The 19,727-nt window shown below is 40.0% G+C and overlaps 2 protein-coding genes across 3 annotated transcripts in view; one reads left to right on the top strand and one right to left on the bottom strand.

Annotated features, from left to right (window-relative positions):
- Positions 1–11,573, bottom strand: part of lamc1 (laminin, gamma 1) — a 55,301-nt gene extending 43,728 nt beyond the window's left edge. The window contains exon 1 of the mRNA XM_066691917.1: positions 10,872–11,573. Within this exon, the coding sequence (XP_066548014.1) occupies positions 10,872–11,244 (373 nt within the window). The 5' untranslated portion in view covers positions 11,245–11,573. The remainder of the gene's footprint in view (positions 1–10,871) is intronic.
- Positions 11,574–15,103: 3,530 nt separating this feature from the next.
- Positions 15,104–19,643, top strand: LOC136714420 (testicular spindle-associated protein SHCBP1L). Of its 2 annotated transcripts, none has more exons than XM_066691922.1 (10): positions 15,104–15,436; positions 16,072–16,218; positions 16,443–16,657; positions 16,875–16,961; positions 17,108–17,326; positions 17,547–17,649; positions 17,897–18,050; positions 18,131–18,381; positions 18,696–18,818; positions 19,109–19,643. In XM_066691922.1, the coding sequence occupies exons 2-10, from the start codon at positions 16,108–16,110 to the stop codon at positions 19,361–19,363; spliced, it is 1,518 nt and encodes a 505-aa protein (XP_066548019.1). In that variant the 5' UTR covers positions 15,104–15,436; positions 16,072–16,107; the 3' UTR covers positions 19,364–19,643. The 2 variants fall into 2 exon arrangements, with proteins under 2 accessions (XP_066548019.1, XP_066548018.1); XM_066691921.1 differs by having other exon boundaries at positions 15,104–15,975.
- The last annotated feature ends 84 nt before the right edge of the window (positions 19,644–19,727 follow it).

Genomic DNA, 19,727 nt, shown 5'->3' with positions numbered 1-19,727 from the left:
TGAGATTGCAAGGTGTTGGATTATTTAGTGTAGAACTACAGGTACAAAGTAGAAGAATTAGGACAGGCTTTTAAATTATATCAGTTAAATGGGAATAGTATTAATTCAGCCCATTCCGTTTTTACCACTGTAGTGACAGATTAACTAGGCTTTGTGGGAGAGGTATCTGTCTCAAAACTGTACACTATACAAATAATTGTTGTTTAAAAAATATAATCCAATTATAAAACCAACAGTCCATGGAAGAGTCTGAGCAGAGCTGGAGTAAGGTAAATGTTGCCTGCCCCGCACTGCGATTTTTTCAAAAGTAAAATTTCCTGCTGAAAGCCTCAAATGAGATGGGAATGTTGGGAAGTGAATTTGCTACTCCGAATCCCTGAAGAAAACTGTCCCCAAAATCAGCTATCTGTTGCTCAGGAAACCTGTTGCGCTTAACAAAAAACACTGTGGCGTGCCTAATTAGTGCTCAGCCGTTCCCAACAAGATACAAGCAACAGGGGAAAAATGGCTATAAATACATCTAAACAAAAGGGATATAAAGAGCAATAATATGTAATGTCTGTTATGCTTTAGAAAACAGTGACTTTTGCTTGCAAAAGGCGGGAACTGGCATTTCATAATCTTATGCCTATCAGAGAAACTGCTAGGGAAAGCGGATACGTTTTTTTAAGGTCTAAAGCATTGAGCTTTGAATTCTGTTTTATTCGGAGAGTATTTAACTGCCGGTTCCACTTCAGTTCTCAAGGGTTGCAGGGTCTCGTGGTTTCATTGCCCCTGAACGCTACAAAAATGAACCATACACTTGTGGCTCTTGAACTGTAGTATGATTTAAAGACGTCAATAAAACCTGCTGGACAGCAGCCCTTGAGGAGCAGAGATGGAGATTCTCCTTGGCATACAAAAATGGTGATTTTTGTTTTCCACAAGCAGTAGCCTATGAAACAGTAAATGTGTTAACTCATTATCACTGGATTTAAACCCCATGTGTTCAGAAGACATCAATATGTTTAAAGTAAGCTTCAAGTCAAACACTATAGGTTAAAAAACAATTCCACGAAAAATAATATATGTGAGTAAACTGGCGATAAAGTTTTATTGATAGTATCCTTAAAAGCAGATTTGTCATTGTATAACTGCAGTTAGCACATGAAACGAGCTCTCTGAAATCAATCACATTGTGTAATGCAAGCAGCTCAGCGAATGGCAACTTTAACTAGCTTTCTAAAAAATTAAAATAAAGACTGATTTCCTTAAAAGGGACAGGAAGCAGACCTGAGGGGTGCAATTAACAGACCCATGGCAGATGCCACTAGGATTTTAAACTCCAAGGGAGAATAATTAGCTTTATCCCACCCGGCACCTCCGTCACTGCCCCCCTGCAGAGACAATATCAGCATATTTCTTTAACAGGACTCCAGTCGTAAAGACACTAAAAGACCAACATCTTTTCAATATATAAATAAAAGATTAGTTTTAAATTCCTTCAAGAGGATAAAGCAGAAGTACAAGTTACTTTATTCTCCCTTAAGCACCTATTCACATTCAACTTAATAATTTACTTTATCTGCTGTGATTTATGGTGACTTGGCCTTACATTGAAACATGTTTTTGTTCAAGTAACACATATAAGCTCAATAAATGCATTTCCTGCTGGACTGCAGCCCTTTGTACCAAGCATTGAGACAACAATTTGGTCAAAAGATGCTGAGGATCACCATTTTCCTCTCAATTAAGCTCTTAAACAATATTGCACATGAGTTTGGTTTCTTGTTTTTACTTCAGAATTAAAAGCAATAAAATACCAAAAAAAAGTCCCTAGCAGAAGTCTGTCCATACTTCTTAAATGTTTCCACACTTAAGAAATTAGCAGTATGTCTTGATACAGGCTATGGGCTGAATGAAATTGTGAATTATCGACTGGATAAAAATGCATCTGCTACAGGTACATTTTGAAGGACGAGTCAGGAGATGGCAAACCTCCATCAAATTTTTGCAAGTTGATATTTCATGAAGAGGAAATATTCAATCTTGCACAGACACTACTACCCCCCCTCCCCCAGGTATTCAGACTATTAGTCAGTAAATGATTAACCATAGCTTTCATGTGTCATTAGGCTAAAGCAAAGAATGAACTTCACAGGTCTGATGAAAACAGATACAAGAACGAACAGCACTTCAATAAATGAGAGTTCACAATTTAAAAAAATAAAAAAGCTAAAACCATCCAGACCCTGACTTGTCACCAGCCGCAGATTAAATGTGTGAAAAGAGCTAGTGCTTTGTTTTTCGAGATTACTCAAAGGTGGGATACAAATACAAAACTCTACGTTAGCCTATAGGATTCATTAACTTTATTGCAAATTATTAGCCAGAGATGGAAAGCATTCAATTTTTACGAGGCAACAATCATCGGCTTTCAAATGTGTGTAAGTAAAGAGACAAATCAACATACAATAACATATTTGTCACTGTTCTCGTTTAATACACACATTGCAGTAACTCGTGCAGGATTTTGATTTAGATACCAGGCAATGTCTTTTGTGAAGTCCCTACAGAGCAGCCACTATGGGTGGTTTTTACAGCTACCAACAAAGCAGGTGAGGACGAGCAGTGTTAGAAAAACAAAAATAAGGAACTCCTGCATTCTTTCATTAAGTAATAAAATCCGAAGTGTTTTATGCAACAGTTAACACCATAAAGCAATTATAATTAGGTTAACACTTACACCTCCGACAACATGAGCATAAAGCAATGTAGATTACTCAAAATGAAAAGCAGATAAACTGTCTCCAGATTTCTTCGAATATGCAATGCCCTTATAGTATTGAGGCCCTGTTTTTGAACACCGCTCATCTGTGACTTGAAACGCTCCATCATTATGTCTCGAGGAACACTACCTGAAACTCAGTCCGTTAACAAACATTTCAACACTCATGTTTCTGTGCACTGCTAACAAAACTCTTAAGCGCCACAGCCTTCACATTTCCACAGGCCTTCAGATCAGATTACACACCTGTTTGAACTGCAGTAAACCTCAGGCTGTGCTGTGTAAATACATGCTTCCAGGACTGAGATCATACCTTTCAGCGCTTAACAATAGGCCTTACCTGACATTTTTTTTCGCATCAGTATAATTTGTAACAGCTGGCCCCTCTTTAGAGATGACAAGGGCCTTTGATGCGCAGCTTGGGAAAGTCTGCCGGGGACCCCAAGCGCCCTACTGCCAAGATGGGAGGCATGCGCTTTCCATTCGGGTTTCTAATCAGAGTTTTCCAAAACTGACTCCTCCGTGTTTTCCCACAGTGGGCTTTTTCCATCTTGAGGCCAGAAGACCTCTGCAGTCTAGCTGATTTCTAGTTCCCATCAAAGTTTATAGCTATTGTTCACAATTTACACACCCTCTGGAATGGCCCAAGAGAGTTGTGTAAAAAAATGTACATTTTGTATTTCACAATCCAGAGCAATGCACAATGTATATAGTTCCTTATGGCATGTAACAACAAAAGCATTATGTATGTACAGTACAGAACATGAACTAGATCTTTACACTTCTGCAATAAACACATACCTGGGAATCTGGGAGTATGTGGAAAACACATGGGACGGGGGGGGCAAAGTAAACGCACACAACTCTGATGTCAGCATATCAGCTGGAATGAGTGAGGGGAAATAAATGGCTCGCTTATTGGGTAGGCAGCACTGCTAGGCTTTGTTTCACATAACTAGAATCAGGAAGCTGAAAATGTTAAGTTGATTACCCTTAACCCCCCACCACTATAGTCATTAACACTCAACAGCTACATAGCAGGGATGCAACATTCCCTACTAGGATTCCCTGGATCACAAAGCCAACCCTCAAGGGTATTTTTGTTTTTCAAGCATGTGGCAATAATTGGATCTTGTTTGAGTAAAGAAAAACAAAAAAAGAGGCATCCTGAAGGAATGGTCTGGGCTCCCTAAAACAAAAGACACTCCTATGACTCAAGAGCACCAAAGCAATTCAAGCCTGTTGGGAATCATCCCGTTTACAATGAGCAATCCCTTTATTGATTTATTTTAAGGATCTTGGAATTCGCACTTTACACCTCAAGACACCAAAAGGCTGTGTGTTTACAGTAGCCCCCCCCCCCCCACCTTCTCCACAGAGAAAAAAGAAAAGGAAAAAAAGGCTGGAATGTATAGGAGAAAGGAATTCACCTTGAGTACATTCTTCTCAGAAACCCCTCACATGAACACCATACTCTGCTCTGCTACTGAACTCGTAATGCAGTTTAATAAAGTCTTATCTATATAAGTGGATTACACCGCAATACTTAGAGTGTTTAGGTAAACCATATACAGTGTTACACACAATAATGCAGAAAAATAACACATTCTGCAGTTCATATCAGTGTTTCATTGATGAATGACATGTGCATTGTGTGTATTTATACAAATGCGAGTCTGACGGGGAGTTAGACTAAATTATAAAATGTCAAATATGCATCTGGGTACAAAAAAAAAGCAAGTTCCAGAAAATAATGCAGATAATCCACTGGTCCTAGTTCTCGTTATGCATTTCGGAGTCGAGCGCAGAGGGCCTCATACCAAGTTGTCCGCGGGACAGGATGTCCTATGAAAATGCCAAGGTGTTACGTGGAGGGTAAAATGAGCACGTCGGGAGAGACTGAAGTAATTCATTAGGTTCCCAGATTCCTTTCATGAACAGTCATGTGTGCAGGAATTCCTGCAGTACAACTACAACAATTTATAGCTCTCGGCCATTTCAGCTCAGGCCTTCATTCCAGCCAGGATTCCTTATAACGTATCACAGCACAGGCAAAAACCTGCTGCCCCAAGGACAAATTGGTTAGTTAGAATTTACCTCCAGAGCACAATTTTGTGACATTTTCTAGGGGTTGGTTTTAAAATTGACCCAGGTTTCTGTTTTATCATAAAACGTTGCATTCAAATGATACACCTTTATTACACCAGATACACAACATCAGAAAACCATCTCAGATACAGGAGGCATCAACAGACAAAGACAGGTAGCACTTTTTGTTGTTGCAAGTTGTTCAGTTCCCCTCCACACTACCACTACAATGTGTTTGACTGTTTAAATTTAAAATCTAGGATGTCAAAACTATATTCCACACTACTTGTTTCTATACTCTATACATTTTTTAAAGACAGAAACCTCACACTACCAAATGGAGAGAAGAGGGGGCAAAACAAATAGTATTCTGTAATTCATGCACTCACTATTTAGTTTTTTTTAAAACAATGGTCTTATTGTTTGCTCTTCATAAGGTTAACTACTCCTTTATCAAGATGGAGATTTTAGAAAACCATATCCAAAAATCTCTTTCCACCTCATGAACCAACACTTGTCTTTTCAAGAAGACATTTAGCTAGCCATACAAACTGACCCTACTGCTCCAAAAATGATTACATATTTGCTCTCAGATATTCAAGACAACACCTTGTGGATTGCCTGCTTTGTTAGTGATGGCAAATGTAAACGTACATGGGAACAGATGTATATTTAAAAAGAAATCGCAGTAAATCTTGGGTTCATCTCTTCTCCCCCAGCCCCAGCCCCCTACCCTATTCCACTTGAATCTTTCTGAAATGCATGATGTCTGTGTCTGCAGGTCAGAGCATGCCTGCTTCCTACTGGAACAATCCCTAATAGGAAGTTCTGTGGTTTGCACATGAAGGCGATCAAAATCAAGCACAAAAACATGAAAACAAAAGCTTACAGCTTAAAGCCAAAGCTAGCTTCAGGCTATGCAGTGCCCTCCCCCTATAAACAGATGCAGGTCACACTTACTTGAGGGCCTTCCAAGCTTTTGTTCTAGTCGGACACTGCATAGAAACTTCCTAGATTTGCTTCCCACTTCCTGTCCACCAGGATCTACAGTGGCCTGCCAGTCTACCCAGCACCACTCTGTGCCACTAAGCCCAGCACTTACTGGCCAAGCAGCCCACATTGTAATGACAAATCAACCCAGAAAAACTTAAATACTTTTTCACTAAATTGATCTTTCATCTTTCCTTATTACTGAAAAATAAACACAAATCTATAAATACTGAATTGTGGCGCTCTAGCAACATGATTTGCCAACTACCTGCTATAGAATAAGTATTGTTGAAAATTATCCTTTATAGTTACTGGTTAGGTTTATGCAAAGATGAACCCCTGATTTGTTAAACAAAATTGAGACCATCAAATACAGTTGAGGGTCATACCCAAGCCAGATTGTAAACTAAACTTTCACCACAACTCAGCACACAGAAATACATCAGAAAGACAGGAGACATCACCACAGGAGAGCAGTTAAACATTGAAAGTGGACAATTAGAAAGAGGTTGTCAATAAGCTGCGATAAAAATAATGTACATATAAATTCCAAGGATACAGCCTGCAGTTAGGTCATTTCAACAGGAGCCAAATTTAAAATATATAAAGTTGTGTAAGGGACATGTTATGCTGTTGCATTAATAAGGAATATTCAGATAAAATAAAATGCTATAAAGAAATAGCAGCACAATTCACAGTGAATGTAAATAAATGGAGTTGGAACCATAATATGTATATTTGACCTATGACTTAGGTACAATAAAATAAGAAAAAATAATTTGAAATAAATGCAGTCGTTCAAATTGATTGGAAATTTGGCATGGTAAACTACTAATGTAGCAAGAAGGAAATGTATCAACTGAATGCGATTAGCAAGAGATGGCACCTTCCCTCTTAAAAACAAATCAATCATCCCACTTCAAATCTACAAGTTCATTTCCTTTGCGAGATGTGAGGGAGGAGTGAGAGAGCTGTGACTCTCCACCATTGTTGCTCAGGAGCTGCTGACTCGAGCAGATTGGCTGCTCTGATGTTCTTTTCCCACTCCCAGCATCACCTCCTCCACAATATCAGTTTGCTTAGGAAGCAGAAATTCAATGATTCGCGTAATGCGAACAATTTAATCAGTGAACTCATGCCTGTAGAGTGATAATAGGAAACAAGCAATTCCACATGCTATGCACTACCCCTGAACTTTCAGCCTCACAATCTTCATTACCCACCTTGCACCGCTGTCAATAGAAATATAGCTTACATGGAACCACAAAAATTGACTTTCTACTTCAGGTTTATAAAGTTGAGCTACCACAGGATGCAGGATCTAAACCAATAATCACATACCTGGTGATACAAACCAAAAGAAAAAGCCACAAAACTAACAAGATTAGAATTTGCCAAGTTCAGTTATTGGCTCGTCATGTTACCATATCCTCCTCAAACAACCCTCAACATACACTGTTACTGTGTAATAACTAAAGATTAAAATACGATAAAATAATCAGAAATGGGCTGAGCATAAATACCATAAAGCAGGTACTTCTGCTCATCAACATGGTTTCTAGAGCAAAAACACACACTAAACACACTAAACACACACTAAAACTAGGCTACACAGCCTGAACGCAACAGGTATGAACATATTTGTGCAGTTGGTCATTAAAGAGGCCTTCTCACAGCAATTCTCACATTCCAGCAGAGAAATCCTTGGGATCCAATAAACACCTGGGAGAGCTCATGATCTAGGATGAAACTTACCATACAAAAAGACAGTAAAACAGCCCATCTGTTTAAATACCAACAACAAACAGCAGGAAGCACCATTATCTTCCTTGGGATTACAGTCTGATCACAATTTGTTAACATAACTAACTTCAGTTCAGCATAAGATCAAAGTAGACTTTTCTTATTTTAATATTAAAAATGTTAGCAACTGGAATCTAAATTGTGATTGGAGACTGCAAGCTTATTTACATAATGTTTCTTATAGTAACCTTGTATTAACACTTGTGGAGAAGCTAAATCTTCATCGTACAATACACAAGAAAGGTCAGAAAAACAGTCTGTACACAGCACAATCCCTGTATGGATAGTTACCAAAATAAGGATTAGTTCCACCTTCTTAAAAAGAGGGGGGTTGGTAAAAGAGCTGCAATGAATTCCAAACGGAAAATGGAATAGATTGATCATTACCAATTTAATTCAGAGACTGTAATTTGAATTTCAATTGAATATCCATGGGTGAATTTGGAATTGGTCAGTTTGAAATGAGGTGGAACTGGAACGGACCCCAGCTATGGCATGTTGAATTCTGATTACAATCCTTCAGCTTTCCGCTTTTCTCCTTGTGAAGCGATCAGTAAGCAATCAAGGAGAAAATAAGAGAATCTGCAATAAGCAAGAACAAGCAATATGGAAACCACCAACTGAAATCACTATGATGTAGAGATATGGTTTCATGTATATGTTAACACTAACTTACTGTGAAATAATGCGCTTTATGGTATATCCCCAAAGCTCTACGTTAACTGCCGTGTCTTGTACTGTGTGACAATTGCATCCAGTAATCGTTGTGGGCAGCACTTAACCCACATTTTACAATGGCTTTAACCAGCACCATATGTTTACAACAGTCAGATTCTTTCCCTGTACGAGAGCATTTTTCCCAGAAGCTCTGCAAGACATTCCCATCAAGGCATACATTTATGTTACCATAGGATTATTAATTTGTTAAGAGATATTGAATTACAGAATAGTTTGGTTAAAGACACCTGCTTTCTTTTTGGATACAACTGCAGATACAAGAATAGTTTTTAAAGAATGTAAATCTTAAGGAACTTACGAAAAGGGTTCTTTTAGAAAACACCACAAAAAGTCCATTTGAGTGTTTCAATGTGGGAGCAAATTTACAAAAAACTTTAAAAACTACCAGAGCAAAATCAAACCACTATTAAAGTATGTGGTAGCAAAGACTACGTTTCCCAACAGAAATATTTTTAAGATATGTATTTACAACTATTTAACACAAATTTAGTTTACCAAGGGCTTTAAATAATGGGCCAAGCTGATAAAGAATGACAATAGGATAAACCATCTGGTTCATATTTAGTTTCCTCTGTAATTTGTAAATGTGTTTTAGGAGGCTACATTACTATTCGAATGTTGCTTTTAATTGTTTCCATGTGACACTGTGCTGAGGGGCTATAACGATGTCATTAAAGCATTTTAACAAGAAGGTAATGCTTGCATTAACTGACACTGTTCACCAAGCAAAGAGCACTTTTTTCCTGGAAAAGTCCATTCCCGTATTATGAACACTATATCCTTGCTAACAGCAAGACTAGACCAAATCAAAAGCCACCCAAGAACAGAAAATAAAGATGTACACTTTTGATGTATTGTTTACAGTGGCTTCTAACAATAAATTCAACCACAATAATTATATTATTACGGCTAATGATTCCCAGATGACAGAGTGCCATTTTCGCTTCAGGGGACAGAAAAGGCAATGCAATTAAAACAAATACACATGAATTCAACAACATTTAAAACCATTATGACCTCCCCCCCCATTTTTATAGGGAGACACTTCCAGTAACTATTGGACAGATGCAGGGACCAGTCTACAGGATAGGTTATGATAACTTATTAACATGTCAATGTTCAATACCTAGTGCACACTCTTTATTGCTGAATATTGGGAATTAAATAATCAGATAGTTTAACTTTGAAGAAAAGTGTATAGTTATGTTTACCCTGCACTGCTCTTTGTGTGGTTAGCAGGTGATGTTGCTTTAAGATTACCTTAAACGCAGCTACCTATACGTCGCCATCTTGGGACGTGTTTTTATTTCACCGCTTGGAAAAGGTGTTTAAAGATCAATTAGATGTCTGCCTATGCATGCATATACAACTATACACCTATAAACAGTGTCACAGTGGTTCAACTTGGCTACTAGAAAGGACTACGAGCCCTCAACTATTCATGTTTCAGCTTGCAAATCGTACATAATACCTTTTAAAGTCTGATTAAAACTGTGTTCCCCGAGGGCACAAGTAAATACCAGAGACCCAAATGACTGAGCTGCCCAGCAATCCCAGACTGTTTAATATAGACATGCTGGACTTCAGAAAATGCAGGATATGTGCCTTTATTCTTCTAAAAAGAAGTTGACCAACAAATTAGCCACAAACGTGGAGCATAGGCCCCAGAGTGGTTTCATCCTTACGTCTTGCATATTTCAATATATAGGCTATACAATACAATACAATGGCAGGACTCACAGACACGCCATCAACACGCATACCAGGGTTTTTAAATACACGGGAGTCACGGAGAAAAATGTTTCGGCCATCAACATGGGCTCAACTTTTCCTAGCAATGCTCAATAGAGAAACCGGCCAGGTCACCCGGCTGCGGAGGGGTTAATTAAAGGGTCGTTTCTCCTGCGAGGGGGGATGGGGCTCAAACCGAGGGTCTCCGTGTCAGGTTTGCCAATAAATGACATTATTGCACACGCGTGATAAAGTACAGTCTGTGGGAAGCGCGTCGTTTGTGTTAGTTTGGTGTTCATTATTGACAGCCTAGCAGATCTTGTGGATGTCGATGAAATACAGCCTTGATCATGTCAATCCCTCATACACAGGCCGCCTATATTACAACGATCCAGAAATCACGCACATCGACCTCCATTCCAAACGCAGCTGCGCAGCCAACGCAACCAGCTCATTACAAAGATGATGCCACGAATCGGTCGCAATAATCGCAACTGCGTCCTCTCCTCGTGTGAACTTGGTTAAAGTGTGCTTTAATAGAGGAAGACCAAACTCACGCCGTGCAAGTAGTGAATCCCGGTGTTATTGGGGGCGGGGGGGGGTACAGGCAAACCCTACGGCTGCGCAGATTCCCGCAGTTCTGCGCGGCTCCACCAATGGGATCCGCGCAATCCCGCAGCTCTGCGCCCACCTGCGGAAATCTGCCCTACCTGAGCGCGACTTGTGCTTCGCGGAAAACAACGGGGACTCTTACCCAGGTGGAGGGTGAGGTTGATGGAGTTGGGGTACTGGATGCCCGCGACCATGGTCTGGCTTTGCCACCAGGTGGTGTCCGCTTGGTTGTTGTAGTCGGTGAGGTAGACGGCGCCGTGGTGCAGCCGGGGGTCCCTGGCATCGCAGACATGGCAGGACTTGGTGACTCCGGTGACCCCCGTCTGCACGCAGTACTCTTCGGGGGGAGACCCGCAAGTGTTGGTGGCCACCACGGTGACATTGAAAGCTGCGTTCACAAACTCCGGCATGCAGCGCTGGGGGCGGCTCAGCTCGTCCATACATTCATCCATTGCCCCATAGCTGCACCCAGCCAAGCAAGTCAATGCGGCCGAAAGGGTCAGAAACCAATGCATTTTCTAATGTGAAAAAGGTATAAAAGCCTCTGCAATACAAAAAAGCAAAACTCCCACTCTCTCCCAGTTACAAACTGCCCCTCTTGTGAACAATCATAAAATACTAAATAAATAAATAAAACAATACAAAGAAAGCGTTTGTGTTCTGGCTTCTTCTTCTTCTTCTTCTCCTCCTCCTCCTCCTCCTGCTGTGGTTTTCTTCCTTCCTTCCTTCCCTCCCTCTCTCTCTCACTTCCCAACTCCAACTCTCAAACTCGGGGCTTGTGAGATGCGTCCAGCGCCATGAAAAAGTTTGCAAGGGAGAGAAAAAAAAAAGAAAAAAAAAAAAAAAAAAAAAAAGCTGCAAGCAGACTACACCCTGGCAGGCAGTGCGCAAGTCAATGCAACTGGGGGGAAAAAAGCTCTGCGTCCACTTCCGCCTGGGGGGGGGGGTGCTTTGATGGGAGGCCGACTCTTAAAAGGGCAACAAAGCCTTATTTCAGCAACCCGAGCCCCCCACCGCAGGCATGCATGTTTGCGCCAGGGGGTCAAAGGAAAAGGTTTTCTAGCTCAACATAACTTCTACTTAGCAGAAGTGTGCTTTTGTAGACAAGAGAGAGAACTAAAAAGAAAAATAGTCCTGAAGGAGTTGAACATGTTTCCCCACACAAACTAATTATACAATAGGGCAAAACTTTCACATTAAGCTCCTTGAGCAGGCGGATGCAAAGTAAAAGGTAAATCAGTGGTATATCCAAAATGACATACTGATCTAAGCACATGATAGCAGAAAGGAAATTGTGGACATAAATTCTCATTCTCTCTCTCTCTCTACATATGTGTATGCATACATAAATACACACACACACACACACACACACACATATACAGTCTGACATGATTTCTGCTACTGTTTTGAGTTAGAAAAGCAAACATTTTAGTCTTTTTAAATAAAGGAAAAGTACATCTTATCCTATTGTTTATTAGACTGTGAGATACCATGCGTCCTTCATCCGAGACTGGGTTAATTATACATGAATGCCATGCATCAGTTCTGTTGTTGTGTCTACCACTCATACAGGACAACACCACATCTGAACCATAACATAAATATATTTTAATACACCATCTGCGGCTAAAAAGTATGAAAGTGCCTTCTCGACAAACAAGACAATTAAACCCTGGGCTGTAATAAATGGTTTTGGACTTCTAAGCAGAGCTGAAATTGTCTGTAATATTAAATGTCCTGGAAGAACATTGTATTTAAGAAGATGCTAATTCAAACTGGCAATTCTGAGAGGCATATAATTGCATAACAAGTTATACAGAGAGTATAAGACATATTATGCCACCTGCTTTGTACATATGAAGTACAATTACAGCATTATGTCAGTATGCTTTATACCATATATTATTGAATAAGTGCTTGTTGTATTGGACAAATGTGTCACAGCCTCATCTTTGGCTCATATTTATAACACAAAAAGTGGGAGAAAGTGATTTTCTGAATGAATAATAATAAAAAATAATACTAATATTACTCTTATTATTATTATTATTATTATTATTATTATTATTATTATTATTATTATCGGTCTGTGATTCCTTGTATCACTCAGAGTAAGTCCTTGTCATTCCTTGTATAGGTCAGTCAGTCACAAAAGTGTCTTAGGGACAGAAAGTATGGTATGAGACAAAAGCATCACAGCCTCATCTTGGGCCCATCTTATAGTATACATGCTTTTTTTACCACTGCTGTTTACTGTGTAACTAAACTATTTAATGCACCTAAAACATGTAAAGACAGATGGAATAATTACGGAAAAGTGGAGATTGTTTTCCATAACAGCAGTAAGGAATGCCTGTGGGAAAGCGGACCAGTTATAAACACTCTCTTGTATCCCGTTTATAGTGTATGCACTTAATCAAATCTAAATGGAAACTAATAGACTGGACAACTCTGCCTTGGAAAACATGGCTAAAAATAAATATTTATGTCAGAAATTGGATAGCTTAGATTCTTCTGGGTATCGTGTTTCTGACATGATAGAAAATACACAGTTATAAAACCCGAATAACTATTTACAACACACACATTTGATGCAATGTTTTAAAAATGACTGACTATAAATTTACCCGATATGCCTACAAGACTAAACGCTATGAATCTAATTTTTGAACGGGTAGAGGGTAGTATTTATAGCGTCAATTTATATATTGTAAAGTCAAAACCCTGGAATTTCAGACCTTGAAATAAGATAAAGTGGTCGAATAAACTGCTACAATACTGACTCCATTTTGCCATCCTAACCTTCAATTGTAACATGCGAGTTGCTGATCAGATTTCCCATTGTGTTGACACAGTCCTAAATGATTAATCTTGAAGGAAAATTACATTTTATTGTTGTTTTATTACTGAAGGCTTCTATTTATTTATTGCATCCTTTGCGATCACAGAGATGTAGCATTTTATCATTATATCTTCTTTTGAACCACAGGAAAGCAATTTTCTCAATCAAATTCCTTGTGGAGTAAAGGCTTTGGAAGGATTTCCTTTTAGGCCATGAAAGAAATCAAGACTACTGCCATACAAGGCACGGTGGGTAATATTAATTAATACTACAAATATATAAAGTAAAACCATATTTCAAGTATTAAGTATTAAATATGTTTGTGTATTATCCAAAATCTTGTAAACCTATTGCATTTTTTTTTTAAGTTAGCACTGATTTCATTTATTAAAATCAACCAACCCTGCACAGTGGCTAAAATATGATATATTTGAATCATACGCAACACAAGCTGTACAACATATTTTTTTGTCGTCAACATGAAGATCTAACAGACGGTGAATCCCCCAATAAAAACATCAAACACTCAATTTTTAAATACTGCAATGACTTGACTGCCCTCAAAAGCATATTAAAATGTATGTACTTTTATTGTAGAGGGGCTTCCCTAAACAGTCAGCTTTTCCTCACTATACATAACCACCCCCTCCCCCCACTATCTGGATCCCACATCTGTGTAATTATCCTCAAAGGCTTTGTCTCCCTGTTCACACAACATCCGTGTGTCAGGGGGTGGGCAAAAGAATTGTTTGAAATTGATAACATAGTTGCATTTGAAAGGAGACGAGTGTCTTGTACAGAATCTTAAAGCACAACAATGGTCAATAATGATGCTGTCCACTATTTAAAAAAAGTGTCTATGTAGCTTTAATCTTCCTGTGGGATAGCCAACAATGGGAGAAGGGTTGCCACATTAGAGCGTGCTGACAATGAGTGTTTAGTCTATTCCCGCAGTCCCCAACTGCCCCCTGCCTTTCCCCTATGGGTCTCACACGACCGGGGGAGGCTGCCCTGCTCCAATCTTGATCGAAAGATAAGTGCTGATAGGACAGGCATGCAAATGACTGATGCTTGACACCTTGGTGGCACATGGCTTACAGCTCAGCACAGAGCCGTTTGCTTTTAGGAGAATGAAACTCAACTGTAATTGAATATGTGCATACGTTACTTTTAAAGTATCAGCTTGTCTTCATTGGCGAACTAATATTAGCAAAACAAGTACATGATTCATTGACTCATATGTGGCTGAATAAATACAATTGCACTGGGAATGCCAGCCAACTCAGTTCTCCTGTACATAACAAGTACTAGTTCAACATATTTAACATTAAATCAAATATTACATGTTCCAGAAGTCAACTATGACATCTGCTGGCAAACCTGCATCATTGCAATTGAAATGCTGTGTAATCGGTTGCTTTTCGACAATGTGCAAGAACTATCATAGTGCACATGAGTTTTACTAAGTGGTCCAAATGGAAAAGGATATAGTGTACAGTGGTAACAGCTTGGTCATATTTGACGTGGGGTAGTGGAGATATGTTAAAAACGTGGTGAAAGCATGGTAAAAGATGATCAAACTTAGTACGCAGAGGCCCTATTATGACTAATATGCATTGCAACGATTTTGCAACGATTTTCAACGAAATTCAAACGATTTCAAACCGCAGCTTTTGGTTGCAGCAACGGCATTAGAAGCCCCGCCCATCTCCAGGCAAATGCGCGGGCAAAGACAGCAGGCAGCTGACGACTCCATTCGCTAAAGGGGGGACGCCTCCAAGTCTGTGCGCAAGTGTCCCTTGGTTGAAAATATAAAAAGACACCCAACAAGTATCCACCTTATTTATATGCCCTGAAAATCGGTAAGTACATATAATTAAAGATGAAATGACTATCGTGTGTATTAATAGCGACAGTATCCGAGAAACAACACCCCCGCTGCAGCAAGTGGAGTAGTCCATCTTTCCTGACAGGCGGCCAGTGCATAAGTGGCGGTTACGACACGAAGGACAGTACCCGTCAAAGCGGCGCATTCAAATTGTCTTTAACAAACAAAAAAATATCAAATAAAATGGCGTCGGACCCACTTTCTGCACTACCACCGACGGGGGACGCCTTGAAGCAACGACGTTCAGCGGGAGTCGAAGACAAATCCCCTAACATGCCCGACAGGCCCCGGTTAACGCCTCGGTCCGACGCCTCGTCGAGGACACCGACCCCAGTCCGCCCGAAGATCGTGCCGGCGAGAAGGAAGCTCCTGACGCCCAACCCCGACGGGGAGGAATACGACGAAGCCACCGAGGAGGCGATGGTTTTGCCGCCGATTTACACCTCTGGTCGGCGGTATAGCCAGGCTGAGAGGGTCGCCCTGTACTGCGATCAAATTCTAGGCCAGTGCAAGGTGATGTAATGAAGATCGCGATATTTATTATTGATGAGATAAAAACATACCTACAATGTATACATACTGCAGCCTTACCTGTGTTTTTGATTTTAGGCTGAAGATGCCGAGGAAATTTTAAGCAAATATCTGATGGGAAAACTAGCAGCCAAAAGGTCTTGGGTGGGAGTTTGGACCGCAAACCCGGGGCTCTTCCTTGTAAACCAGTATGAGGATATATCTGATGTTGGTGTTCTGGTTGAAGTAGGTTTTTTCCACATATTCAAATTAGATATGAATGAATACATAATATGAAGAGTAAAGTGGAAAACTGGCCACATATATTAAAATGCTTTAAAAGAGGAAAAACAAAGTAACACGTGATGACACAGCAATGCAGTGTGTAGAAACGTGTTTTCAATGTTATTTTTTACTGTTTTGCAGGTTTTGGCTCCTAATTCATGTATAATTGCATCTAATTGATTTAGGTTCATGGCAAACCATGTCAAAGCAAGAGTCTCCCTCTTCAAGTCATGGTCTCCATAGCCGAGCCCTTCTCCTCCAGCGTGGCCAACCTGCCCCGGGATCTGGCTGAAGACGTCTTGACCCTACAGGACCACTGTGTTTCCCTGCTGGATGTGTATCCCATAGAGGCATCGGACCCTGCAGTGAAGGACATCGCCCAAGCCCTGGAGAACGCCAGGTATTTTATTTAGGAGTGACAGGAAGGTTTTGTTACAATTGTCATTTGATGTTGACCCTTTCTTCTTTAATGGCCTTTTATTTGTCATTAAATATCAGTTTTTCTGTTGTTTCCAAAAAAGCATGAACCAAATGTGCTGTTGGCTGTGCTTTACAGTCCAGATTGTTAGAAACTACATTGACTATACCATAACATTTCAATTTCATGATCAATACAGGTTTTTCTACGATTTCCTCTGGAGAGACTGGGATGAAGAAGAGGATTGTGACGACTACACTGGACTTATTGAGAAGCGCGTACAGCTGTGAGCATGAATTTTGAACTCATTTGAGGCCCGAAATGAACACAAATAGGAAGGGGACCACTTCATGCTGTTGAGCATAGTGTTCTTGTCATGTTTTTTATAAGCCAGCGATAACATCTTGTACCGTCCATGTATGTGGTTTACAGGCACTATGACATTGAGCAGGGGGCTGTTCCAGGATCCATCGGCGACCGCTTCAGAAGGACGCTGAGAAAGTACAAGAATAAAAGACTGGACCTCCAAGAGTATCAGAGCAGCATTAAAGGGAATCCCTCGGCAGGGGAGGCCGTTGAATGCTGGAAGAAGCACTTTGAGATCTTAATGCTCAGGGGCTTGCTGAAATTTTGGGAAGACCTCAACCTCAGGTAAAGAAAAACAAAATAAATGGTGGATTTTAATGGAATGCTATTGTATCTCTCATCTGTTTAATTATGTAATTATTTTTATAACCGCTTGGGATGCTGGAGGAGTTTGTGCTTTCACTTTAGTTCAGAGGAGACGCTGTGCTTTCCCAGGGCAAGAAAATGAACCGCATACCTGGTAGTGCGGGCATGTATTTCCCCGTTTTCTTTTTTTTAATCACAGATCATATGGACCCTGCCTTACAAGAATATCTAAACACAGACGACAGAGAGATTCAGGACAAGTTGTCACTCACATTGTTGCCCAGATGATGACAGCAGACATGGTATGTTAATATTGATCTCTCCAAACCAAAACATAAAGAACTAATGTTGAAATTTCCAAATTACCAGCCCTAATAAGAATGTCAGATTCTCGTCTCCAATCTATACATCCTGTATAGTCCTATCCCTGTGTGTATTCCACAACCATTTATTAAAACCTACAGAGGAAATGGAATCCAATCTTATCAGTTTAGAAGAGAAATCACTTTGCTCTGAGTCTTAATGGAGCACCTTTTTTTGTGGGTTCAGGTACAGAGCTTCTGTGCCGACACCCTAATTCAGCAGCACGCCAGTCTGTCCGCAGCGCTTAGCGCCTGCTTCTCTGGGGACACCGTGCTGCTCTTCCCAGGGCAATATCAGGCCCCTGCACTTGACTGTCTGGCAGATGACATCATTATTAAGGGTACAAGCATCCAATTTCAATTAAAACATACATCTACTTTAAATTTTTCATTCGATTAATATTTATGTTCTCTTTTACAGGAGCTGGAAACAGAAAAGATGTAGTTATTGTGTCAGATCCATCACAGTATAGCTTTGTGGCGTCTAAAGCTGCAGATGTCACACTGAAGAGCCTCACTTTGGTGCAGTGTGGCACCTGTGACGGCGCTGTGGTGGTGGAGTGTGGCCACATGACCCTGGAGGACTGTGTCCTGAATTGTGAAGGCACTGGGGTGTGTGTTCTGGCAGGGGCGACTCTGGTCCTGAAGAACTGTGAGATTTCTAGTGCTCAGGTAAGAAAGATGCACAAAACACGTTTAACCTTGTGAAAGAAGTGGCAATATTGAACCTCTCTCTCTCTGGCGATGGTTTGAATTCTCAACATACCTGATCTGTTCTTCAGTCATCTTCTGTTGCCATTGAACAATATGAAAGGTGGGGTGTAAAGTTTCTGTCCGAGTCTGATTAACTATAGTGGCTAGCAGTGTGACACTTCATTGTATTGGGTGATACCTTTGTGTATGTCTCTAGAGCACTATGAAATCCAGAATAATTTGATCATAAAGCCCACGATTTGTGCAATGGCATTGTTCTTGATATTCGTCAGGGAGCAGGAGTTGAACTGTATCCTGGAAGCGTTGCCGAATTGGAGGGGAACAATATTCATCACTGCTGCAACCTGAGCAAGAAAGACATCCTGGAGCCATCACTGGGAGGCATCAATATAAAGGTAATGCGAAAAATGTGTAATATCCTCCCACCCCCTTTATTATGTGGAAGTCACAAGACGAATGTGTCAATGGAAGTTTAACTGCAGAAGCTTAATCTTTTTCCCTTTAAAGTGAAACTGAACTGTTCAAAACATTCATCATCATCAATCAGGATGTTGTTTTCTTGCTGAAAAAGATTCTAGTAAATACTGCTACGCTGGCCCAAATTTTAGTAACACTGCAATAAAATAAACTTTGCATTATGAACACTGTTCAAATATTGAATTTTTCTGATACTTGTTGTTAACAGGTTCTCCCGGAGCCAGAAGTGAAAATGTTCAACAACCATATTCACAACAATCGGGGTTACGGAGTGGCCATTCTTATGCCAGAGAATCCCCATAAAGCACAGAAGGACGGGCCAGAGCATCTCGCAAGTGGGGAGAAGAGAGAAACTGATCCTCTCTCAAAGGCCCTGGAGAAACTCAATCTCGAAATGATTACTAATAAAATGGAAAGCAATACCATGGGAAGTTTTGGGGTTCTTCACAAAGATTACGTATGATTTCACAACGAGAGATTCTATCTATGTAAATGTTCATTTTAATTCGGTTAATGATAGTAATTGTGTTCTTTTAAGATTTGCGTTAGTTAGTCGTGGAGAACAATACCAGTTGGTCTACATACATATGAATGGAACTTATTTGATATTTTAATGACAATTTAATCTAGATGTTTGTGTTCAATTGCTGTTCAACTGAATGACAAAAGTGTTCATAGAAATTGAAACAAATTAATTTAATTTTAAGAACGTTCTAAACTCCAAATGCAGTTCTGATGTTATTGAAAACATGTATGTTCTGTGTTCCTTTCTGAAATACTACATGCTACACGCTCATGTATTAGTCATGTGTATAGCTGGAAGAGGC

The sequence above is a fragment of the Amia ocellicauda genome, chromosome 19, assembly GCF_036373705.1.
Source record: "Amia ocellicauda isolate fAmiCal2 chromosome 19, fAmiCal2.hap1, whole genome shotgun sequence".
In the NCBI taxonomy this organism is placed as follows: Eukaryota; Metazoa; Chordata; class Actinopteri; order Amiiformes; family Amiidae; genus Amia; species Amia ocellicauda.
The sequence above is the reverse complement of the archived record's forward strand: the minus strand, read 5'-3'. Positions and strand labels throughout refer to the sequence as shown.